This window comes from Cervus elaphus, chromosome 17 (genome assembly GCF_910594005.1).
Source record: "Cervus elaphus chromosome 17, mCerEla1.1, whole genome shotgun sequence".
Lineage (NCBI taxonomy): Eukaryota > Metazoa > Chordata > Mammalia > Artiodactyla > Cervidae > Cervus > Cervus elaphus.
The window spans coordinates 60,259,015-60,280,698 of NC_057831.1; the positions used below are offsets into that span (position 1 = coordinate 60,259,015).

The 21,684-nt window shown below is 43.1% G+C and overlaps 1 protein-coding gene across 3 annotated transcripts in view; it reads right to left on the reverse strand.

Annotated features, from left to right (window-relative positions):
* Positions 1 to 21,380, reverse strand: part of ATP8A1 (ATPase phospholipid transporting 8A1) — a 228,475-nt gene extending 207,095 nt beyond the window's left edge. For all 3 annotated transcript variants that reach the window (XM_043871058.1, XM_043871060.1, XM_043871059.1), the window contains exon 1: positions 21,001 to 21,380. In XM_043871058.1, the coding sequence (XP_043726993.1) occupies positions 21,001 to 21,049 (49 nt within the window). In that variant the 5' untranslated portion in view covers positions 21,050 to 21,380. The remainder of the gene's footprint in view (positions 1 to 21,000) is intronic.
* Between the last annotated feature and the right edge of the window lie 304 nt (positions 21,381 to 21,684).

A 21,684-nucleotide genomic window follows, 5' to 3' on the forward strand; every position in this document is an offset into this window, starting at 1 on the left:
GTATTACCGATGTGCCCGACTTAAACACTGCGAACAGCACAGGCGTGAGGGCACATGTCTATCAGGTGAGCTAATCTAATATAGAGAAGTCACATAAGTAACACTTCAAGAAAGTCCTTTGCATGCAATAAATGTTTACTAAGTTTTCTATTTTATTATCAGGCATCTAAAAATTCCCAGAATTTTACAGTCTTATCTCCATCTTGATACCCATGAATATATCTTCCTATCAGGACCGATCATTACCATACATGGTTAAGTGATATTTTTCTTTAAGTGTATTTTTGGGAACTGATCTAAAAATAAACAAGTGTGAAAATCGACATTATTTCTTGCTTAAAACAGAAAAAAAAAAAAAATGGTTCAACACTCCCGGTACTCATGCTGAACTGTAACAAGCTCCAAAATAGCACAACAAATTCTGAGTGATAGACACTGAAAGAAGTATTCCTGACATTCAGAGGAAAGGCTAATCTTGAGCAGTATTACACGGCAACCTACCTATGCACGCCTAGTGTTGGGCCTCACACATAGTAATCATTCAATTTCTGTGGTTCCCAGCTTAGGATACTAACCTAGAAAAATAATCATCTTGGGCATGCTGAGTTACTGCAAATACTAAAGAAAACACTAATGCCAAATCATACTTAATAGGAAAAGGAGAACAATGAAAGACAGAAGAAATGTAATGATATCCCCTGAGGGATATTCCACAGATCCTTCTGTCAGACAGAAGAATAAGTGGTATGTTCCCAATATAGATTAAACATTGGCACAGGAACGGACTGGACTAGCAATGAAGGGTTTCAACCACCAGACACACATCCGGCATCTCCTAGAAGCCTCAATTAGCTAAAAGCATCATTGACTCGTCATCACTTGAGAAGGTACAGGAAATAAGGTGAGGAATTGGTACTATGGACTGGATTCTAATCAATGCAGAAGTGATAAGGTTTAGAAAACCTAACTGTACCAAGGAACTTTTGGTAGTTGGAGGGGGATACCAGGCTAAGCCAGACATGTGTTCTAGATTAAGAAGATGTATTTCTAATCAGTATCAATCCCAGAAGGGGCAGAAGTCCGGGAAGCTGAAGTGACACGCTGGCCAACTGAAAGGTCCTGTCTTGGGGAGAAGGGAGGTGTGGTCAGAGACCACTGTTGCCGCACAACGTGGCCTGGGACAAGGAAAAGCAGATTAAAAGATCATGGGAAAGGTTGGAAACAGGCTCACATGTTCAATAGCAAGTAACAACAAACACACAGACACCTAAGAAGGGAGGAAAAGTGTTTTTAAAAGTGTTGAGCGACTACAAAAGCGTTTCCTCGCTTCCTTTGCAATACAGTAAATTCATGGGATAGGTCCACTGTCTGAAATGGATGGTGTGATGTCAACAGATCATAGAAGCAGAACTCCTCAATTCCCACTTCTCCTCCTTCACGTCATTTGGGATCAAGGATAATTACCCTAAAACTAGGAAGGTTAGAATGAATGGCAGTTGGAGGAGCTAATGCAAAAGAGATGGTAGGGGATTAGTTTAAAAAGAAAAAAGACGAGGCAGTGCCTAGCTGCTCTAAATCCTGATAGGTTCATATTTTGTAGCGTGTGTGTATACATATATACAATACTTTTAAATCTATAAAACTGTGAGAACTTGCAGAATAGCTAAAGTGTTACTAATCACAGAAGAACCATGGGAAACAGCGAAGTGTTTTAAAAAGGAAAGTAGATGGATCCTGTACATTATAAACTACTGTTCATGAAAAGTGTAGTCCACAGTCATGCTTTCCAAGTTCACAGATTTTAATAAATGGGATCTACAGCTTCTAAAGGATTTATGGTAATTTCCAAAAACAGTTCGGAGAAGGCAATGGCAACCCACTCCAGTGCTCTTGCCTGGAAAATCCCATGGACGGAGGAGCCTGGTGGGCTGCAGTCCATGGGGTCGCGAAGAGTCCGACACGACTTCACTTTCACTTTCACTTTTCACTTTCATGCATCGGAGAAGGAAATGGCAACCCACTCCAGTGTTCTTGCCTGGAGAATCCCAGGGACGGGGGAGCCTGGTGGGCTGCCGTCTACGGGGTCGCACAGAGTCAGACACAACTGAAGCGACTTAGCAGCAGCAGCAGCTAAAAATAGTTAATTCGAAAGTTAAAAGGAATACCTTCCTTTTGCACTGAGAATTCAGCTAACATTGAGCAGGGGGCCATTGTTTTTAAAGTAGTGTTTCTCATACCCAAAATGTATAGTCAGAGATTGAAGGGAATTTTTTTCCTAAGAAAAAGGTCCTCTGTGCATGTGTGCTAAGGCACTCAAGTCGTGTGCAACTCTTTGAGACCCTTGTGCACTGTAGCCCGCCAGGCTCCTCTGTCCCTAGGATTCTCCAGGCAAGAATACTGGAGTGGGTTGCGGGACCCTCCTCCAGGGAAAAAAGGTCCTTTACACTACCTAAACCTGAATAATAATGTTATTGGCCAAGTCCTTAGCATTCTGTACTTCAACAAGAGTAGACACACCCTGTCTTTAAAAACCTGAGACCCTGGATCCCATGATTAGGTAACGATGTAGATTCACTGCTGGTTGACAAACATCCATAAAGGGGCTTCCACTGGAGCTTTCCTTTGGCTGCCCACTTCTTTCGAGCCCTCCTGATGGAGCCTTCCCTGGGTCACCCTTGGCTCCTGCCCCTACTCCCTTCTCCTGGCTTAGTTCTCTGACCTTGGGTATCAGGGTCAACAGGGTCCCCTGACCGGCAGGGCCAGGTGGACTTCTTTCTGCGAAAGTGGACTTGTGGTCCGGAGACACTTGCAGACAGACTCGGCACTGGGCAAGGACCAGGCTGGGCGTGGAGAGTCAGGGAGTCGGGCTGCGGGGGGTGATGCCCCTCGCCACCCCCCTTCCCCCCACCATGAAGCCACATGGACGGCAAAGATATGAAGCCAATGGAGTAGATGTACAGAGAACAAACACAGGCAACTCTGGACAGAATAAGGGACCCCAGAGCCTGAGCCCCATGGGGCTCTTCTATGATCCAAGGGGACCCCTGGATAGTGAAAGTAGATGCATAACTTCCTGAGGGATCTGGAGCCAGACTGCCTGGGTTCCAATAAGACAAGATAACATACACCGTACGATTAGTAAATATGCAAATGACATGAAAGAATCAATTCAGGAAGATTTTGGGAGACTGAATAAATTGAAGATCCTACACTAATGCCTAAAAAAATCAGCTGTGTAAATATAATATGGAGCATATTTGGCCCAGCAAGACATGCAGGAGACAAATGGTTTAATCGCTTTTATTGCTTTCTTAGCAAGAAAGAACTTGCTAAGAATTAGAACCGTCTGAGAGTGGAAAGGGGTGTTTCACAAGGGGGTGTGATTCCTGTCACTCAGAGGTTTTCAAGCAGGAGCTGGATGACCAAACGCCCGCAGGCTGGACCAGGGACAATGCAGACAGTTCACTCCAACCCTGGAATTCCATGATGTCATCTTTTTAAAGTTTTTCTTTTTCTTTTAAAACAAAGACAGTTATGAAGTCATCAGAGAACCACTAAGACAGTGCCAGTGCACAAGCAAGTTTTAACCACTTTCTGTATGGAAAAAAAATTGTTGAATTAGTTGATAAAAATGCTTGCAGAATAGGTAACCCCGTTAATTTCACCACAACACAATCATAGGAAGACAGAACTGAATTAAAGTTCTGAATAAGTCAGTCTTTGAAGCATATTGGAAAAAGGAATAAGAAGCAATCATGAAGTTATCTGAATTATTACAACTTTTATTTTTAGAGCTCCTGATGCATTTTACAATATAAAAACAGGTGGACAGGCCAATAGTCCTCTGATTCCAAGACCAGTTCTCAAAAGAGAACTGTTTCTTTTTATCAAAAGAAACAGAAATACCATTTGGCTGCTGCACTGTTCTCAGAATAAGTCAGTGGAATTTGATGGGCACCTGTGTATCTCCATTGTGCTTTTGCAAGAGAGAAAAATATAATTCACCTTTATTTTTTAAACATTGTCTCAAGTGTCAAAAACACCCAGTGGAGAAGCTAAAGCCTGCCTGCTAATTTGTGGCTTGGGTGCAGTCAGCACAGCACACCCAGCACCATGAATCACCATGAGCAAGAACAGCGTTTTACTCTATAGAACTGGATACCACCCAGCATTGGGAAAGAGGTGAACCTTTCCTCTGCCTATTGACGACAAGCTGTGTCACAGTCTGGCATGTGAAATATCCAACAAGTCCGTGAACCCAGCTAGAAGAACAGGGCATCGCTAGAGGGGCCCCGGGGAGCCCCGCCACGACCCTGGGCGCAGGGGGTCGGTCTGACAGTGGACTGCAGCCACACGTGGCCGGGGATGGCTCCGCTGCTGTGAGCGCTGCGGGGGTGGGCGTAGAGAACCCACCAAGGCTGGTGAGGCGAGACAGGCTCAGAGAAACCAGAGTCGGTGGCAGGAAAGCACGGAAGGCACCGCTGCCCTCGCTTTGCCAGGATGTGGCTCAGTCAGGCGGGGGGAGCCCCACCAGGCAGATCACGCCGCGAAGCGTGAGCGACAGCAGGCGGGCTGCACAGACCTCAAAGCCCGAGCTCGGAGCCGGCTGGCGCTGCAGGGCACCTGCATATGCGTGCGGCTGCCGGCAGCCCTGCCCACTTCACAGGCAGAACGGGAACCATGAGCGGGCGGAGGGCTTCGGGAGGCTTCCAGAACCTCTGACGCCGTAAGTAAAAATCACCCAGGGCAGAGAGAGCCTCATAATGCAATCCCTATGCCTCCACATGCTACCACCACGGATTACAGATACGAAGTCAGCCCCTTACGACTTCCCTGGGGGGTCAGGGTTGGGAATCCACCTTCCAATGCAGGGGCTACAGGTTCGATCCCGAGTCGGGGGACTAAGATCCCATGTATGTGGGGCAACTGAGCCCGTACGCGGCAACTACCGAGCCCTTGTACGCTAGAGCCGGCACTCCCCAACAAGAGAGAGAGTGTGTGCTACACCAAAGAGCCAGCAGTCAAAATAATTAATAAACATAAAAAGCAAATTTCCCCTGTGTCTTTAAAAAAAAAAAGAAATCAGCCCCTTAGATCTGCTGGAGTATCTGTGGCCACTGCTGAGCAACATGCAATGGGCCTGGACATGATGAGAAGAAAACTCCATGAGATTTCAAAACCACGCCAGCATGTTAAAAGCTCAGCTTCCAAAATCTGAACAGCTTGATCTTATCCCTATCACTCAGCAGATGCGGATTCAAGGAACATTTGCTTAGCATCTACTTTATAGCAAGTGTTTTAATTTTGCACTCTGAAAGATGTTTCTGCAGTGTGGAACACCTCGAGAGCCAAAAGAACACAATGATGACATAAAGACTATTCTCATCAACTCTGATTATGGAGTGAAAAGTCTCTGCAACAGAATGATCAGTTCCAAAGAGATGAATCCATGGAGTTCCTAGGTGTCCAAAAACACCAATAGAGTGATCAGTTCCAAAGAGATGAACCCATACTGCTCCCAGATGGCTAAAATGCATAGAAACAAGGAATAGGCCCCGATAGCTCAGCTGGGTTGGGAAGATCCCCTGGAGAAGGGGTAGGCCACCCACTCCAGTATTCATGGGCTTCCCTGGTGGCTCAGCTGGTAAAGAAGGTGCCTGCAAAGTGGGAGAATCGGGTTAAATCCCTAGGTTGCGAAGATGCCCTGGAGGAGGGCATGGCAACCCATTCCAGTATTCTTGCCTGGAAAATTCCATGGACAGAGGAGCCTGGGAGGGCTAACTGTCCATGGGGTCACAAAGAGTCAAACACAACTGAGCGACTAAGCATAGCACACAGCACAAGATACTAACAGTTATGTTTACTGAATTTCTAAAGAAAACTAAAGGGAAGGTAGAGGAAGGAGATTGAATTTAGGATAAAAGCAATCCTCTTTCCAAAAAGAAAAGAAAATATGTCGAAACATACCTATTTTGGCACATGTGGATCTTCACAGTCTTTTCTAAGATGCAAGGAGGTTTTTAGTACTTTATCCCAGAGTTTTCTATCTTAATAAATGGTGCCATCATTTTGGGTTTAGGGCCCCAAACCTGCAACATCCTTAACACTCTGCGTCCTACCCACCAATAAATCTGTTAGATCTCCCTTCAAACTATACTATAAATCTGACCACATCTGACCACAGATAGCTAGTAGTCCAAGCCACAATCACCTTTCTTTGATCAACCTCTACCCCCAAGATGAAATCAGAATCTCCTGGGGCAAAATCCAAAGATCAGCTATTTTGAAGCTCTTCAGAAGACTCCAATGTGCAGTCGGCCTTGGTCTACTCTCTAGCCAGGAGACAGATGATTCATGGGTAAGTTTTATTGTATTTGGGGAAAGCGAAACGGGAGTCTTTAGAGGGGCTATCTGACTTGTCCAAGGCCACAGAGCTCAGAAGATGCCAAAGTCAGATGTCACTCCAGGCCCTTTGGGAGCCCTGAGTGCCTTATTTCCTTTTCTGTCCAGTCAATTATTTACAGAGCAGTGCCTTAAGATACTTAGGGAAGTGGGACAGCACCAAGTGAGTTATTCTCCAGATTTCTCTGTGCCACACAACAGATGCACTCTGCTCTTTAAGTGGCTACTATGTCAAATAGCAGGGTACCAAACCAGCTAAAGACACATGAAGTATAAACAGTAAAGATGGTGAGTCTATTAGTGTGAGTCAGCAGAATTATTTCAGAGACAATTCCAGCTGAACATATGGAAAAATGCCTGACATCTTATAAAGAAAACTATCAAACTATCAATTCAAACTGAAGACCTTGGTATTCAGACTTAGTTAAAATTAAAACATAGGAGAGTAGTTCACTCACCCGAAAGTCACTTAATAAGATCAAGAGGAATTCAGCAGAGTACTTGGGGAAATTAAGAAGGCCTTCTTCCTTCTTTGCTAATTACATTCACAAAAGGCCAACCCATGTAATGATTCTTTCACTGAACTTTAAACCAAAATACACAAATGAGTTGCCATCTGGGGTTAAACTGAACCAGTGATTCAGAACTCCATCCCCCTCCTCCAATCGAATTCTGGCTTCTTTTTAAAAAAAGATTTCCATCTGTGGAGTACAAGTAACATTATCACCTAAAAAAGAAAAGTCTAAATGCAGAAATGATAAGGATAGAAGAGAATTAAAAAAAAAAAACAAAAAAAACCCACAAAGGTTGGACACAATACACTTGACCTAAGGCACAATAGGGGCTTAATTGGTGGGTCAGGGGTAAAGAATCCACCTCCCAATGCAGGAGATGCAGGTTCAATCCCTGGTTGGGAAGATCCCCTGCAGAAGGAAATGTCAACCCACTCCAGTATTCTTGCCTGGGAAATCTCATGGACAGAGGAGCCTGGCAGGCTACAGTCCATGGGGTCGCAGAAGTCAGACACAAATTAGTGACTAAATAACAAAACAAGGGACTAGGGAGTTTGTTTTCTGCTCCTAGAAGTTTGAAATCATCATCATCACACCCTGAAGCCAGACCCCAGCACCCATCAGGAGGCCACAGAGAAATCATACTGGCTACATTAAGAGTTTCAAAATGAGCTTCATCTTAGCAACCAGGGAAGGCAGGTAAATTGAGGTTTGTGGTAAGTTTCTGTTTTCTGTACATTAACCTGCGAAAGATCTATTAACATCGGGGTGAGATAAATTAATAACTGTAGACTAAAGAAAATAAACCTCTTGTACAGAAAGTAGCCACAGAAGTTTTGGAAACTTTTACTGAGTTGTTAAGGTATTTCTTCCAGGTGCAAATAACTACACACATATAGGCTACAAATATAGGGGGAATAAAGACATGAAGTACAACATACTAAAAGTTAAGTAGGTTAGCAAAAACCAGAAATGACATTGCAGAGAGGCTCATATTCATCAAGCTCCCAAAGTAGATATAGAACCAGCTAAAAATAAACGGGATGTGTTTACTCTTCATTTGGTTGTACTGAATTGACTGTTTAATTCAGAATTTTAAAGAAATTCTTCTAAACCAAATAACTGAGTATCATCATACACGCTTCATCATTTCCGACAGGGGAAATTTAGAGAAGTGCAATTAGATCCATTAAGTAACTGGGCAGTAGACAAATTTACCCAAAAAAATATCCATATGCTCTTGGTTTCTCGGCTGGCAATCTATATGACTTTATATAATCTATTCTTCTCTCCACAAGCAAGGAAATTCAAAGAACTGCATCAGTATTTTTCAACACTGTTGGACATCAGAATTATCTGGAAGATACAATATCAATGCTTAGTCCATACGCCCGACGGCCCAGACTGATTCCATTGGTCGGGTGAGTCCAGGCATCAGTACTGCTTAGACGATCCCCATCTGATTCACTGTGCAGCCGGGATTGAGCACCACCAACGTACGCTTGACTGTAAGCCTGTTACACAAGCCTCGCACTGCCCTGACCACCCTGGGCACACTCTACATTAAAGATGGCAGAGTCACTCTTCCTCAAATCGTCTCTCTAACCCTTACTCACAACTGCGGGGAAAACGTTATGAAAGTTGAGTGAGTCTGCCTGAGAATACTCATCACGTCCATTCTGGCATCAAGCAGACTGAATCCAACTTAAAAGATATACAGCGGCACATCAAGCATGGGTAAAACCTATAGGGAGAGATTGGTTTCATTTCTTTGGTCAGGGAGAGGACACGGGCTGAGTTTAGAAATGGAAGTAGAGTGAGACAGACGAGCAGGGGGCTGGGAAGGGTCAGCTAGTCATTAGGAGGACAGGATGGTGCCCAGAAAGACGGTCATGGACAGCAGGCGCGCTCAGAACCAGAGCGCTCCAACACGGGCCACACGTTTGCCCAGAAGAGCTGGCCAAGAGTGCCGAGGGGGGAGTGAAAGCAAAAGATGCTCAGAGCCCCCGGCAGCTGGCCCGGCACCCGAACTCCTCCCCAGGGCAGAGGCCGAGAGGAGGCCTCGCTCAGACAGGCAGGGCCCCCAGAACTGGATCTAGTTGCTGCGACAAGCAGTCAGGGTCAAGGAAACGGTGGCAGGGTGGTTCAAGCCACATCCTCAAAGCGCTAAATTAGAGCTCTCTAACGTCTCCTGCTGCGAAGGTTTTCTGGACTGCGTAGGGCTAAATCTACACGGGGGAAAGGGAGGGACAAGGGGGAAAGATGGGCTGCAGATGCTAGAAGGAGATTTCCTCCACATCAAGTTGGCTTTAAGACCAGAGTTAGCCACAGAGAGCGACGCTAATTAGAGAAGCTCAATTATTCTAAACTGGTGCCAGAGCAAACCACCTCTCTGACTCACCCCTGCAAACCAGTTTGCTTGCTTCATTCATGAAGATTAATTTTGTATTCTAAATAGGTCTGGCCCACTAAAGTGGTTTCCTGGTTCAGAGCCTCCACTGCCTTTGACCTTCTTAGCAACAGTCTGCACCTAAGCTGCCACATGCCTAACCCAGGCTCCTGAAGTACAACCCTGAATGGATCAAGACATCAAGTCATCTTCAAAGATGGGCTTAAGCAAGACAATGAAGAGGCTCAATTCAAAACAGCCTTTGCCCAGTTTATTCAATGTATAAATAACCCAGTAAGCCAAATTCTTTAGCCCCTTAGATGAACAAAATTGATGGCAACAATGTATATAAAGGCAAACTACCCAAAGTTACTATCCTATGTACACACATTTCCTGCTAACATTTAAAAGAAAACTAATAGGAAGGTCCTGTAGAGTGGTCTTATCAAATCTTTTTAAAAAAGAATTACATTTAATGGGTCCAAAACAACAGGCTTCAAAAGATGCCATGATGAATTTACATGAAACCTCTAAATTGCCATGAGGGCTATGTCACAAGCAGTATTATTTAAGCACTAATACATTTTGCGAGGTTTTATGAGGACATTTGAGAAGGCCTTCTGTTGGAAGCAAGTAAGGCTTAATCTCTACTTAAGATAGAAGTATATCTACACATGTACTTTTATTTTTTTTTTACATGTACTTTTAATAAGCTTACTTTGAGCCATCATTTCTGTTATAAAATTTTATACTCTGAAAAACTCTAGTAAATCCTTAAGTCCAAGCTAGAGATATAATTTGGAGCTGTGCTGACCAGCACAGGAACCACGGGCCACATGTGGAAACAGATGTGAAAGGGGACTGGTTTAAATTGAGATGTGCTGTAAATATAAAATGCATAGCAGTTACAAACTAGTACAAAGAAGAATGCAAACTATTTCATTATTGATTTTTAATATCATAATGAGATGATATTTTGGATCTATTAAAGAAAAAATATTATTAAAATTAATTTCACTTATTTAATTTTTTACAGTGTAGCTGCTAGAGGATTTACAAGTACATATGTGTCTAGTGCTCGTGGATCACTTTATTTCTCTCAGTGCTGATCTAAGACATGAATGTCAATTTGATGGGAGTAGATCTTACAAAACCATTAGTTAAATCTTAGCTGGTCTAAATTCTGACCTCTAACCCTAACAAAAAGGATAAAAAAGAGCAGTTACCTTGGCTATTGTGTAAGGGCTATGTGAAACCTTAGAAAAAGTAAGTTGGAACCCAAGTACATAAAACTTCAGCACATAAAAAGGAACAAATCTTACTAAAAAAATTAATGTAATCAGAATATACCTGATCAAATCTAATTATAATTGAAAACCTTGTTTAAAAATACCTTATGATGTATAATTTTAAAACCTATGGAGATAAAAATTAACTGAAAAACTATTTAAAGTGAAAGAATTCAGACTGATGGTTAGTTTCAAACTCAACAGTTTCCACCTTACATATTCTGTCAGTCATGAGCAAAAACATAATTTTAGAAAGGATTCCATGCACAATATCTTTATAAAACATAAGCTATCTAAAGAACAAATCATTAAAATGGATAGAATTTATTTAAGAAAACTCTCTCCAGCACATAAAAGAAAAACTAATAAATGGAGCGTAAAACTAAGCTTAAACGACTCAGTATAAGATATCAGTTCTCTCAATACAAATTTATAAAATTAACGCAATATCAATAAATATTCCAACACATTAACTTTATTCAATGATACACTCATTAGTTCAAGTGGAAAAATAAGCATGAAAGTGGCCAGAAAAAAAAATTAGAGGAAATAACAGTGATTAATTGTAACAAAGGAATTTGTTACAAGGGGCCAAAACAGACCAAAATATAGAAGAGAGGGAGAGGGGAAGAGGGGAGAGGCTGACTCCAACCATGACTCAACCATGTATGTAAATTTAGCATGTAAAAGCAACACCTCAGATCAGTGAGGGGAGAACAGATGATAAAGCATATGGTTATCATGCCAGATAGAGAATAAATTAAGAAAAAAATAAAATTAGACCCCTAGCTCACATCTCACAACAAAATAAATCCCATAGGAATTACATGTATAACTGTTTAAAGGTGAAATCTAAAAGTGCTAATACTAGAAGAAGAACATAAGTGAAAAATTATCATTATCTTGACATAAGAAACATGACATTAAGCCAGAAATTTTAAGGAAGAAACTGAAAGATTATACTTTACAAAAACCAAGCAGGTACAGGAGAAAACATCAAAAAAGGGAAAAGATGAACTATTAACAGGGAAAACAGCTACTGTCAGGGGCATGTGATAAGCTCTTAAAATTCAATACAAGACAATCTTCACAAAGGAACTTACAATGCATAAACAATTCAGACAAAAATAAAAATAACTACTAAAACCAATCAGGATGCATATCTTATTAGTACAGCAATGTAAACTTAGAGTTTTTTTTCTGCACTGTATATTCAAAAGGATAAAGAAGACTATCCAGTGGTGGGGAAGGAGTAGCGGGGTAGGACCTCTGGTTTATTTTCAGCGAGGGCATTAACGTGAATAATCTTTTAGCATTTTTTTGCCATTATAAAAAAATTAAAAAGATACATACTTTTGCCCCAGAAATCCCTTTCCTCAAAGAATTTTCAAAGAGATAATCAGAAAAGTGTACAAAGATATATAAAGATGCCTATTCAAAAGTGTTTTGTTTTTTTTGAAAATACACACTGGAAATGACCTACATGCCTACCCACAGAGGATTACTTAGTTAATTATTATACAATAACATCTATAATGCTAAGCTGCCATAAAATACACGATCTACGCATTCAACAAATAATTACTGAGGCCCTACTAAGTGCCAGGCAGCGCTCTAGGCACGGAGGATTTAAATAGCGACAGTAGATAAAAAAATTTCTTTCCACGGGTGAAGGTGGTCGAAACTACAAACTTTCAGCAACCTAGGTGTCCATCCACAGATGAATGGATGAAGAACTTGTGGCACATATATAATGGAACATTACTCAACCATAAAAAGGAACACGTTTGAGTCAGTTGAACTGAGGTGGATGAACATAGAACCTGTTACACAGAATGAAGTATTCTTTCATTCATGAGTCATGATTCATGTTGCTGTTTGAGGGGCTTTCCTGGTGGCTGAGAGAGTAAAAAATCTGCCAGCAATGTGGGACACCTGGGTCCAATCCCTTGGTCGGGAAGATCCCCTGGAGAAGGGAATGGCAACCCACTCCAGCATTCTTGCCTGGAGCATCCAATGGACAGAGGCGCCTGGGGGGCTGCATTACAGTCTATGGGGTCGCAGAGTCAGACGACGGAGCAGTTTACACACTCACGTCCACGCTGTGGTATGGCAGAAACCAACACGATGTTGGAAAACAATTCTTCTCCAACTAAAAATACATAAAATAACTTTCTTAAGTACAGAATTCAAATTAGAAGCTAAATTCTGAAGATGTCATCACAGCATGGTAACTATAGCTAACAACTGTTCTATATATTTGAAGTTACTAAGAGAGTAGATTTTAAAAGTTCTTATCATTACAGAAGACATCTGTAACTATGCAAGGTGATTAATACTAACTAAAATTTTTGTGGTAATCATTTTGCAATATAGTATATACAAATATGTTGCACACAAATTATGTATAATCCTATCTCAATAAAACTAGAAAAATTAAAATTTAAAATCCCATCCTTTCTGGAAGAAAGCGTTAGTTGCTCAGTCGTGTCTGACTCTTTGTGACCCCAGGGACTGTAGCCCGCCAGGCTCCTCTGTCCAAGGAATTCTCCAGCCAAGAATACTGGAGTGGGCAGCCATACCCTTCTCCATGAGATCGTCCCGACTCAGGAATTGAACCCAGGTCTCCTGCACCACACACAGATTCTTCACTATCTGAGCCACTGGGGAAGCCTTTATGGAGTTTACATAAATTATATTTATAGACAAGGATGTCTATGAAATACTAAGTGGGAAAAAAAAGATTAGGAATAATGTAGGCTCTGATCTGAGTTTTCTTAAGAAATAAATATATTTCTCTTCTGGAAAATTGTTGGAATGGATATCTATTAAATGATAATGTATATATTAAGTGGTTATATTTAGATGGCTTAGTTTGGGGTGATTTTTACTGTCTTCTTGACATCTCTGCAGTATGAGTTTTTTTCCAATGAGCAGCTGTTACTTCTACAATCAAGAGACCAAAACTAAGCTCTGTCATTAAAAATAAAGTTGAGAGTTAACTGTTCATCTGACAAAAGCTGTTAAGTCCAAGGATACAGCAGTGAACAGATAACACAAAAAATCGCTCCCTTTTCAATGGTCAGGTTCCAAGCAGGAGGGTACCAAGTAGGGCTGATTATCAGGCATCTGTAGGTCATCTCATCTTTATTTAGGTCACAAGATTCATTTAAGTCAATCCTACTATGCCCTAGGCAATATCCTCAGTATATCAGTAAACAAAACAGACAAAAGATCCCTGCCTTTAGGGAGCATACTGCCCAGAGGATAAGAACATTGAAAGATGTGGGTTCCAGGGAGTAGTAAAGAATGAATCTGTTGCCTTTACAACATTTACACTGTAATGAAATCATGTGCTTAGAAATTCAATATAGCAGCAAATATTTCACTAACTTCAAAAGCACAGTCTTTATCTATGCAAACTTTCCTTAAGCCTGTAAGGTAGGTATGAACGATTCAGTTCTCATTGTTTTTGAAATTATATAAGTGAAATAAAAGAATAATGCACTATAGATGAAAAAGGCTAAAATAATATAATTTTGCCACACTTAATACTTTGCCAGGATTACACTAGGCAAAATAACATGTTTTGGGAATTCCCAAATATTGACCACATGAAGCACCACTATACTCACATACCTGCTCTGTGAAAGAATGTCATGTCAGTTATAAATCTATAACTCATTTTCATGATTACTTTGGGGAATCCTTCATTTGCTATACCCTTCTAACCCACCATCCAATTGGCTGGCACACAGCAGGTGCATAATACATGTTTGTTAAAGGAAGAAAGGATCTTAGTCTTCTTTTACCTGGACAAATGAAACAGCCTCCTAAAATTTTCTTCTTAGCAATTTTTATACAAATTACCTCCATGCTCCTTTTGTTACATTTTAAGCAAATAAAATGCAGTATATTTTATAATTACAAACATTTTAAAGGTGCCATTTACACAGGCCAGTTTAGGAAAACAATCCTGAGGACAACTTCTAAATTTATCACTTAGTACACATTTTACATAGTCAAATGAATGCCTTACATTTTAGCATCATAATATTCAACAGTGTAAAACGCAAACCACTGGATTGCTTTCTTGTTGTTGAGTCGCTAAGTCAAGTCTGACTCTCTGTGATCCTACTGGATAGGTACATGGTGTGGTTTTTTTTTGGTGTGCATTTCCTTAGTTTTGAATAGTGGCCATTATTTTGTAAATCATGAGCTCTAGAACACCTCTTTTAATCAAGCAAAAGCCTTTGACAATCTGACAGTGACAATGCCTGTCAGCTGCCTATCCAATAACAATTCTTCCTTTTTTCTTTTAATAATAAAACACTACATGTCAGCTAGAAAACTCCAGCTTTCCTTGCAGAAGCGAGCCAATGCAAAATAACCGCTAGCCTTTGTGTGGGACTTCCAAGAAAACCCTTTGGTCTCACACGCGTCTTCATTTTTCCTCTGACCTGGAATTCCTATACAATGGCTGGAACGCCAGCAGCCACACTATGACTTTAAGGAAGTTATACACTTAGATGATGAGGCAGAAAGGCGTAAGGAGCCCATGTCCCTTATGACTTTATTTGGTGGGCACAGGTGACCTGGATTGTCTTCATGCTAGTTTTATAGCACCCAGAAAAATTCTGTTTTGTGTAGACCACTGTTATTTCAGTCCCTGTTTCTAGGATTTTTAATGCTGTATTTAGAGGCTTATTTGATTTAGCTGGAGTAAAAGTAAAGGGGCATATGATTCTTAGTCTTCTGCATCATTTAGCCTTGCTTTCTGGCAAACTTATCTACCAGGGTTTCAACTATTATCTCTGAACCAGAGATTCCGATTTGCTTTTCCCCACATCTAATCTCTCAGTTTCAAAGTATCTCAAAACATGTCCATTTGGATGTCCCTCAATTACTTCAGAATTTGAATTTATGTCTTCTCTTACTATACTGAAATGCCTCCTTAATTTCCTTATCTTTTAATACCTTTTCCCAATCAATTAGGTTCAAGACTGTAAAGCAGAGATCCTTAAAAGGTGCTTCACCTACACCTGAATATCCCAGCAGGTCGTGAAGAATGCAGTCCCATGGCAGATCTACTGAACAGATCTTCATGGGGTAGCTCAAGAAACAGTAGTCTTAATGAGATACCTGGGATCTTATAAACATTAAAGTCTGAAGTTACTGCTTGATAATCTCCTTTTATTTTAATATGTTTTTTCGTGGTATAGTCACTATATCACATTGTCCTATGACATGACCTTAGTCACCTCATTTCCTACTATGTTCCCCCTCTCCCCCCACACGCCCGCCATCCCGTTCCTCCAACACTCCTTACTCTCTCCTGCCTTGGGGCCTCTGCCTGGAACTTCTCCCCCCAGATTCCCAGCAGGCTTAATCCACCTCCTTCTCATCGACTTTTCCATGAGGCTAGCTTAACCAACCCATTTAAAGTTGCAATCCATCCACCAACCTTACGCATCTTGCCTTCTCTTTATTTGTCCTATAGCACTGATCACATAACAAAGTCTATAACTCGCTAACTTTCTGTGTTTGCTCTGTCTCTTGCCTCACTAAAATGTTAGCCCCTCCGGGGCAGGGCTTTTTCTATTCTGTTTGCTCACTGATTTATTTCAGATATGGTACTTGAAATTTCTTGAAATTTCAAGAATGGTACTTATGGGAGTTCAATAGATTATCTGTTAAACAAGATAATGATTTGTTGAGAAATAGCTCTATTTCCTCCCTTTCCAGTCTCACTGCTCCACTCCAATACTAATCCTGGTCTTTGTCATTTTTAGACCTTAAAACACACACACACACACACACACACACACACACTAGTCTATTTACATTTCCTACAAACCATCCAACATACTTTGGGGATGTCACTTCCCTACAGTGATTTGGCACCTAACTGGCCCTTTTGGAGGTATTTTACTTTGACCTCATGCTTGAATGAGAACTGGATTAGAAGAACTCTAAGATCCTTTTAAAATATTTGATTCAAACTCCAAATGACTCATCCTGGTATTTAAAATACTCTATAATCTAGAAGCATTTATTTACCCAAATTTACGTGCCATTCCTTCTCAGTGTCCCTCCGTCCCCGGCCAGTTTAAGAACTCTCAAGTGAGCCACAGTCGTGCTCAGCACTTTTGCAGTTGGTCGCTCTAACCTCAGTGCCTGACTGCTGAAAGAGACGGCATTGTCTTAGAACCCTGGTACTCACACTGTGACCTGCAGACCATCACCCAGCATCGCCCGCGCGCTCGCCAGAAATGCGTCTCCAGCCCTACTTACATCTAGAAGCTGCATCTAACAATATCCCCAGGTGATGGGTGCGCGCCTTAACGTTTGAGAAGCATCGCGTGAGGACTCATTTCAAATGATTCCTCAAGGACTGTTTCCTCGCAGGCTTCAGGTTCTTATGTCTGATCTTTCATGGCTCTTTGCTATCCATAGCAAGCACTGTTCAATTAATAACATCCCCCACAGCAAGCACACTGTTCAATTAATAACATCCCCTCCTAGACTATTTCTTATTTCGTGGCCGTTCTTTCTCCTCGATTTGGTTGTAAATAACCTGCACACAGAGCAGCCATGCGTCTGGCCAATCTGGATGCAGGGAATAGAAACCCATTCAAATGGCTTAAAGTAAAAATAAGAGCCGGTTCTAAGGCTACTTGTTGAATTGGGACAAAAAGAGATAGGGGGTAGGGGGGTGGAGGGGAGGTGCTCTAGAGTCGGGGGAGGTGTGCTAGGGATGGGCCACCCTCTCTCAGCACCTGGGTCTCTCTGCGTCATTCCTTCCTTCCAGGCCATTCTCTCCTATCCTTCTGTGTTCACGTGCACACTTTCTGCTTCCTCATACCAGCAGCATCTGCACAACCTAAGACAGCCAGCCATTCACCCCTCCAGCAGCCGATTCTCCTCTGCCCCCTTCTGCCTCAGCCTTCGCTCTAAGTCTCCAAGCCCAGCTCTCCCCATGGGAGGGGTGATCACCACAAAGCCTCGGCTTTTTGAGCCAAAGCCCAAGGTCACCAGTGCTGAGCCACCTCTGGATTGTCCGCTGTTTGTCAGAAGCCCACCCTGGTCCAGCCTGCTGAGGAGTTCAGAACAATGCCATCAGGCAGCAGGAGCTGTCAAAAGAGACTATTTAGGAGAGAAGAGTGTGGGTGGAGCAGGCAACGAGCCACATCGCCAGTCCACCGTGTCATCATTGATGCCCTCACCATGGTCCCAAGCAAAATGCTGAGCACATAATAAACTGAACCAACCAATATGGGGGAAGGGTCATTCACCGACGGCCACTACGCCTCTGACAATGTGCCAAGCACCTCCATCACTTGGGACACGGTTTCATCAACTATCAGGTGGGACCATCTTCACCAACCTTCACAACCTTATAGCGCTGTAAGGTCCTATAGGGTAATCTCTGCAAAAATGCCTTGAAAAATATACATGTCAATCAAAAACAATACTGTTGCCTCTCAGATAAAATCCTTTCACATGGTAGAAGTTTCACATAGTTTTCTGGTCCTTTCTCTCTTCCCATTTCACACGATATGGCATCCAGCAACTGCTATTATTTGAAAGCGCAATCCCAACTATTACCACTGTATTTTCATACCTTCATGGCTCACTCAAATGATGATTAAGAAAATTCATTCATTATGATCAAAAAGACAACAAATAACTACTGTTGGTGAAGGTGATTGTTGGGCGGAAATGTAAACTTATGCAGCCACTACTGAATATAGTACAGAGGTTCTTCAAAAAATTAAAAATAGAGCTACCATATGATCCAGCAATTTCACTCCTAGGTATTTATCCAAAGAAAACAAAAACACTAATTAGAAAAGATAAATGTATCACTGTGTTCATTTGAGCAATTTTTATAATAGCCAAGATATGGAAGCGACCTCAGTGCAATCAATAGATTAATGAATAAAGACGATGCAGGGTGTGTGCATGTATATGTATGTGTATGTATATATATGAATATTACTCAGTCATTAAAAAAAAGAATGAAATCTTGCCATTTACGACAACATCGGTGGATCTAGAGGGTATTATGCTAAGTGAAATAAGTCAGGGAAAGACAAGTGCTGCATGATTCCACCTATATGTGGAATCTACAAAACAAGTGAGCAAACATAACAAAAGAGAAACAGTGTCATACATACACAGAACGAACAGGTGGTTGCCAGTGGGAATTGGTGTGGGGAGGGTAGAGAAGTAGGTGAGGAGGATTAAAAGGGACAAACTTTCAGTTGCAAAATACGTGAGTCTTGTATATGAAATGTACAGTGAGGCAAATATAGTCAATAATTATGCAATAACTTTGTATGTGGACAGAGGGTAACTAAACATTATGCAGATCATTTTGAAATGTTTAGAAATATCGAATCATTATGTTCTGTAACAGAAACTAACATACTCTTATAGGTTAATTATACTTCAAACAAACTCAGAAAGAAGATCAGATTGGTGGTTACCAGAGGTGCGGTGTGAGGGAGAGGGTGAAGGCAATCAAAAAATACAAACGTCCAGTTATAAGATAAATAAATACTAGGGATGTAATGTACAACATGATAAATATAATTATGTTCATATATGAAATGTTAGAAGAGTAAGTCTCAACAATTCTCATTATAAGGAAAAATTTTTTTTCTGTTTCTTTAATTTTGTATCTATATGACTTGATGAATGTTGACCAAACTTAATATGGTAATTTTACATGATGTATGGAAGTCAAATCATTATGTCATATGTCATAATGCCATGTCAATTATAGCTCAATAAAAATGGAAGAAAAAATAAGAGAAAAAGAAAATTCATTTCACTCAGAAGTATAAAAAAGAATGTACATTTTTTTCCACTGTGCACATTTAAAGACAGTGTACATCTAAAAGGTGCCCTGTATATTTTTATTATATTACAAATGACAATAAGTATGTATGAAATTCCTAAGCAGGACACAGGTTTTCTGACTCTTGTGTGGCCTTCTCCCCAGACACGTGCCACTGAGAATTTCCAAAGTGCTGTGATCAGAAAATCAGAGCTATGAGAGCCCCACTCCTTGCGACCCCATGTGCTGCGGTCCTCCAGGCTCCTCTGTCCATGAAGTTCTCTGGGCAAGAATACTGCAGAGGGTAGCCATTCCCTTCTCCATGGGATCTTCCTGACCTAGGGACTAAACCCAGGTCTCCTGCATTGCAGGCAGCTTCTTTATTATCAGAGCCACCTTGGAAGCCCATTAGAGCCCAGAGGCCCCATTTTTAAAATCAAGGCTCAGAGGTGGAAAAATAATAAAACGGCCCTCAAACCCCTGCAATCCAATTCTCCTAACTTCTATAGCTTTTCTCCTAAAATCATTTTAGCAGTTGCCAAACATTAAAGGGTGGAAGGGGTGGGGGTGAAGGAGGGACACCAGTGACCACAGCCAAGTTCTCAAAAACAAGTTATGAGAACGTGAGCCACCCTTGGCAGGATTCAAGTATGGGTTTATGGGAGAGAAAACCAAAAGAAAACAAAGCTCACGATCTGTACAGTCTTGGCTTCACCATGAACAAAATAAAAAAATATTTACCAATTGACGGCCAAATGCTGGGCAGGATGCTGAGGGCTCCTCAGCGGATGAAGAGTCTCAGCCCTCCAAAAGTGTATTTGCCTTTACCCTCGGGCATCTGTTGCTCATTGCTGACATTCAACAGCTGGCCCTGGGTGGAGCAAAGAAAATAGCTTCCACCTTGCTAAAAAGTCAACTCAGCTGGCCAAAGTGCAGGTATCAGGTAATCGGAAACACGAAAACAAAACCGCGGAATGGAGCTGGGTGAGACACCGCTGCAAGAGGCAGAACTGCAGAGACTGTAATGCACAGCGCCCGCTGAGCGCCCAACCCCAGTCAAGGCTCCTCCCGCTCCGAGTGGCGAGGGGCTGCGGATCTACCGATCCTGAATCCTGGGAAAGGCAATTTCAGCTCTCGGGGTGTCGTGATGTGGGGGCTGCACAAAGGTGGGCGGCGGGTTGGGGATCTGCAGCCCTAGAATGGAGAAGCCGAGCGGAGACCTAGAGGTCTGTGCGCTAGTGGGGAGGGAGGCGGGCAGGGCGAGAGCGCAGAGACCGAACAGTCACGCTGCGGCGTGAAAAGAGCCGTGGGGATCCCACCCAGGACACCAATCTCGGGGCTCTGCAGCCGCGAAGGGGTCCGCGAGGGCGCCGAAGACAGTGCAGGGAGAAGGGTTCGCCAGGGACCAGGCACAACAGCCAGACATTCCTGGGGGAAGGGGTGGGACGGGCATCTCTTTCCCGACAGACACAGACACACACTCACACCGCCCCACTCCCGGCTGGCTCCGAGTCGCCTCCGCGCGCGCTCCGCACCCAGCCCGGCGCTGCGGCGGCCACTTACCCTCGGCGCGGGACCGGATCTCCGACACGGTCCTCCGCATGGTGGGCATCGCAGCCGCCGCCGCAGGTGGGTCCTTAAGCCAGACCCTGCACCTGTCACGGCGCCGCGCGGGCGGGGGATCCGGCTTCCCTGCGCCGAGCGCTCAGCAGCCGCGCGGGCCCTGCCGGCCACCCAGGGCAGCGCCTCTGCCCCGAGAGGCCCTCGCACACCTGCGGAAGGAGGAAGAGACCACGAAGGTGGCAGCGTCCGCAGAGCGGAGCGAGATCTGCCCGCAGCCGCGCAGGGGGCGGCTCGGCGAGGGGCGGAGCTCGGGCCCCAGCGCGGGCGCCGGGGGAGGGGTCGTCGGGGCGCGCGCTCACTCGCTCCCGCGGCGGCGCGGCGGGGAAGGCGGGAGAGGGGCCGGGTGAGAGCGGGCGGAGCCTCCCGTCGCCCCGCCCCGCTTTGGACTGTACCACCTGCGAGGGGGGGACAGACCGGGGAGCTGCTGGCTTTCTCCACCCCGGGCGCCCTCTTTCCACCCCCTGACTTCGGCTCTTCCTGTCCTTCCTCAATAGCTTTCAGATTTTTCCAAGCCTGGGCCAAAGAGAAAGGCTGCGCTGGCTCCTTCATCCTTGCAAATCCTCTTCCGCCACCCTCTGGTTTTAATAACTGTGGGGTCGCCCGTGGTCCGGAGAGTGGGGTTGG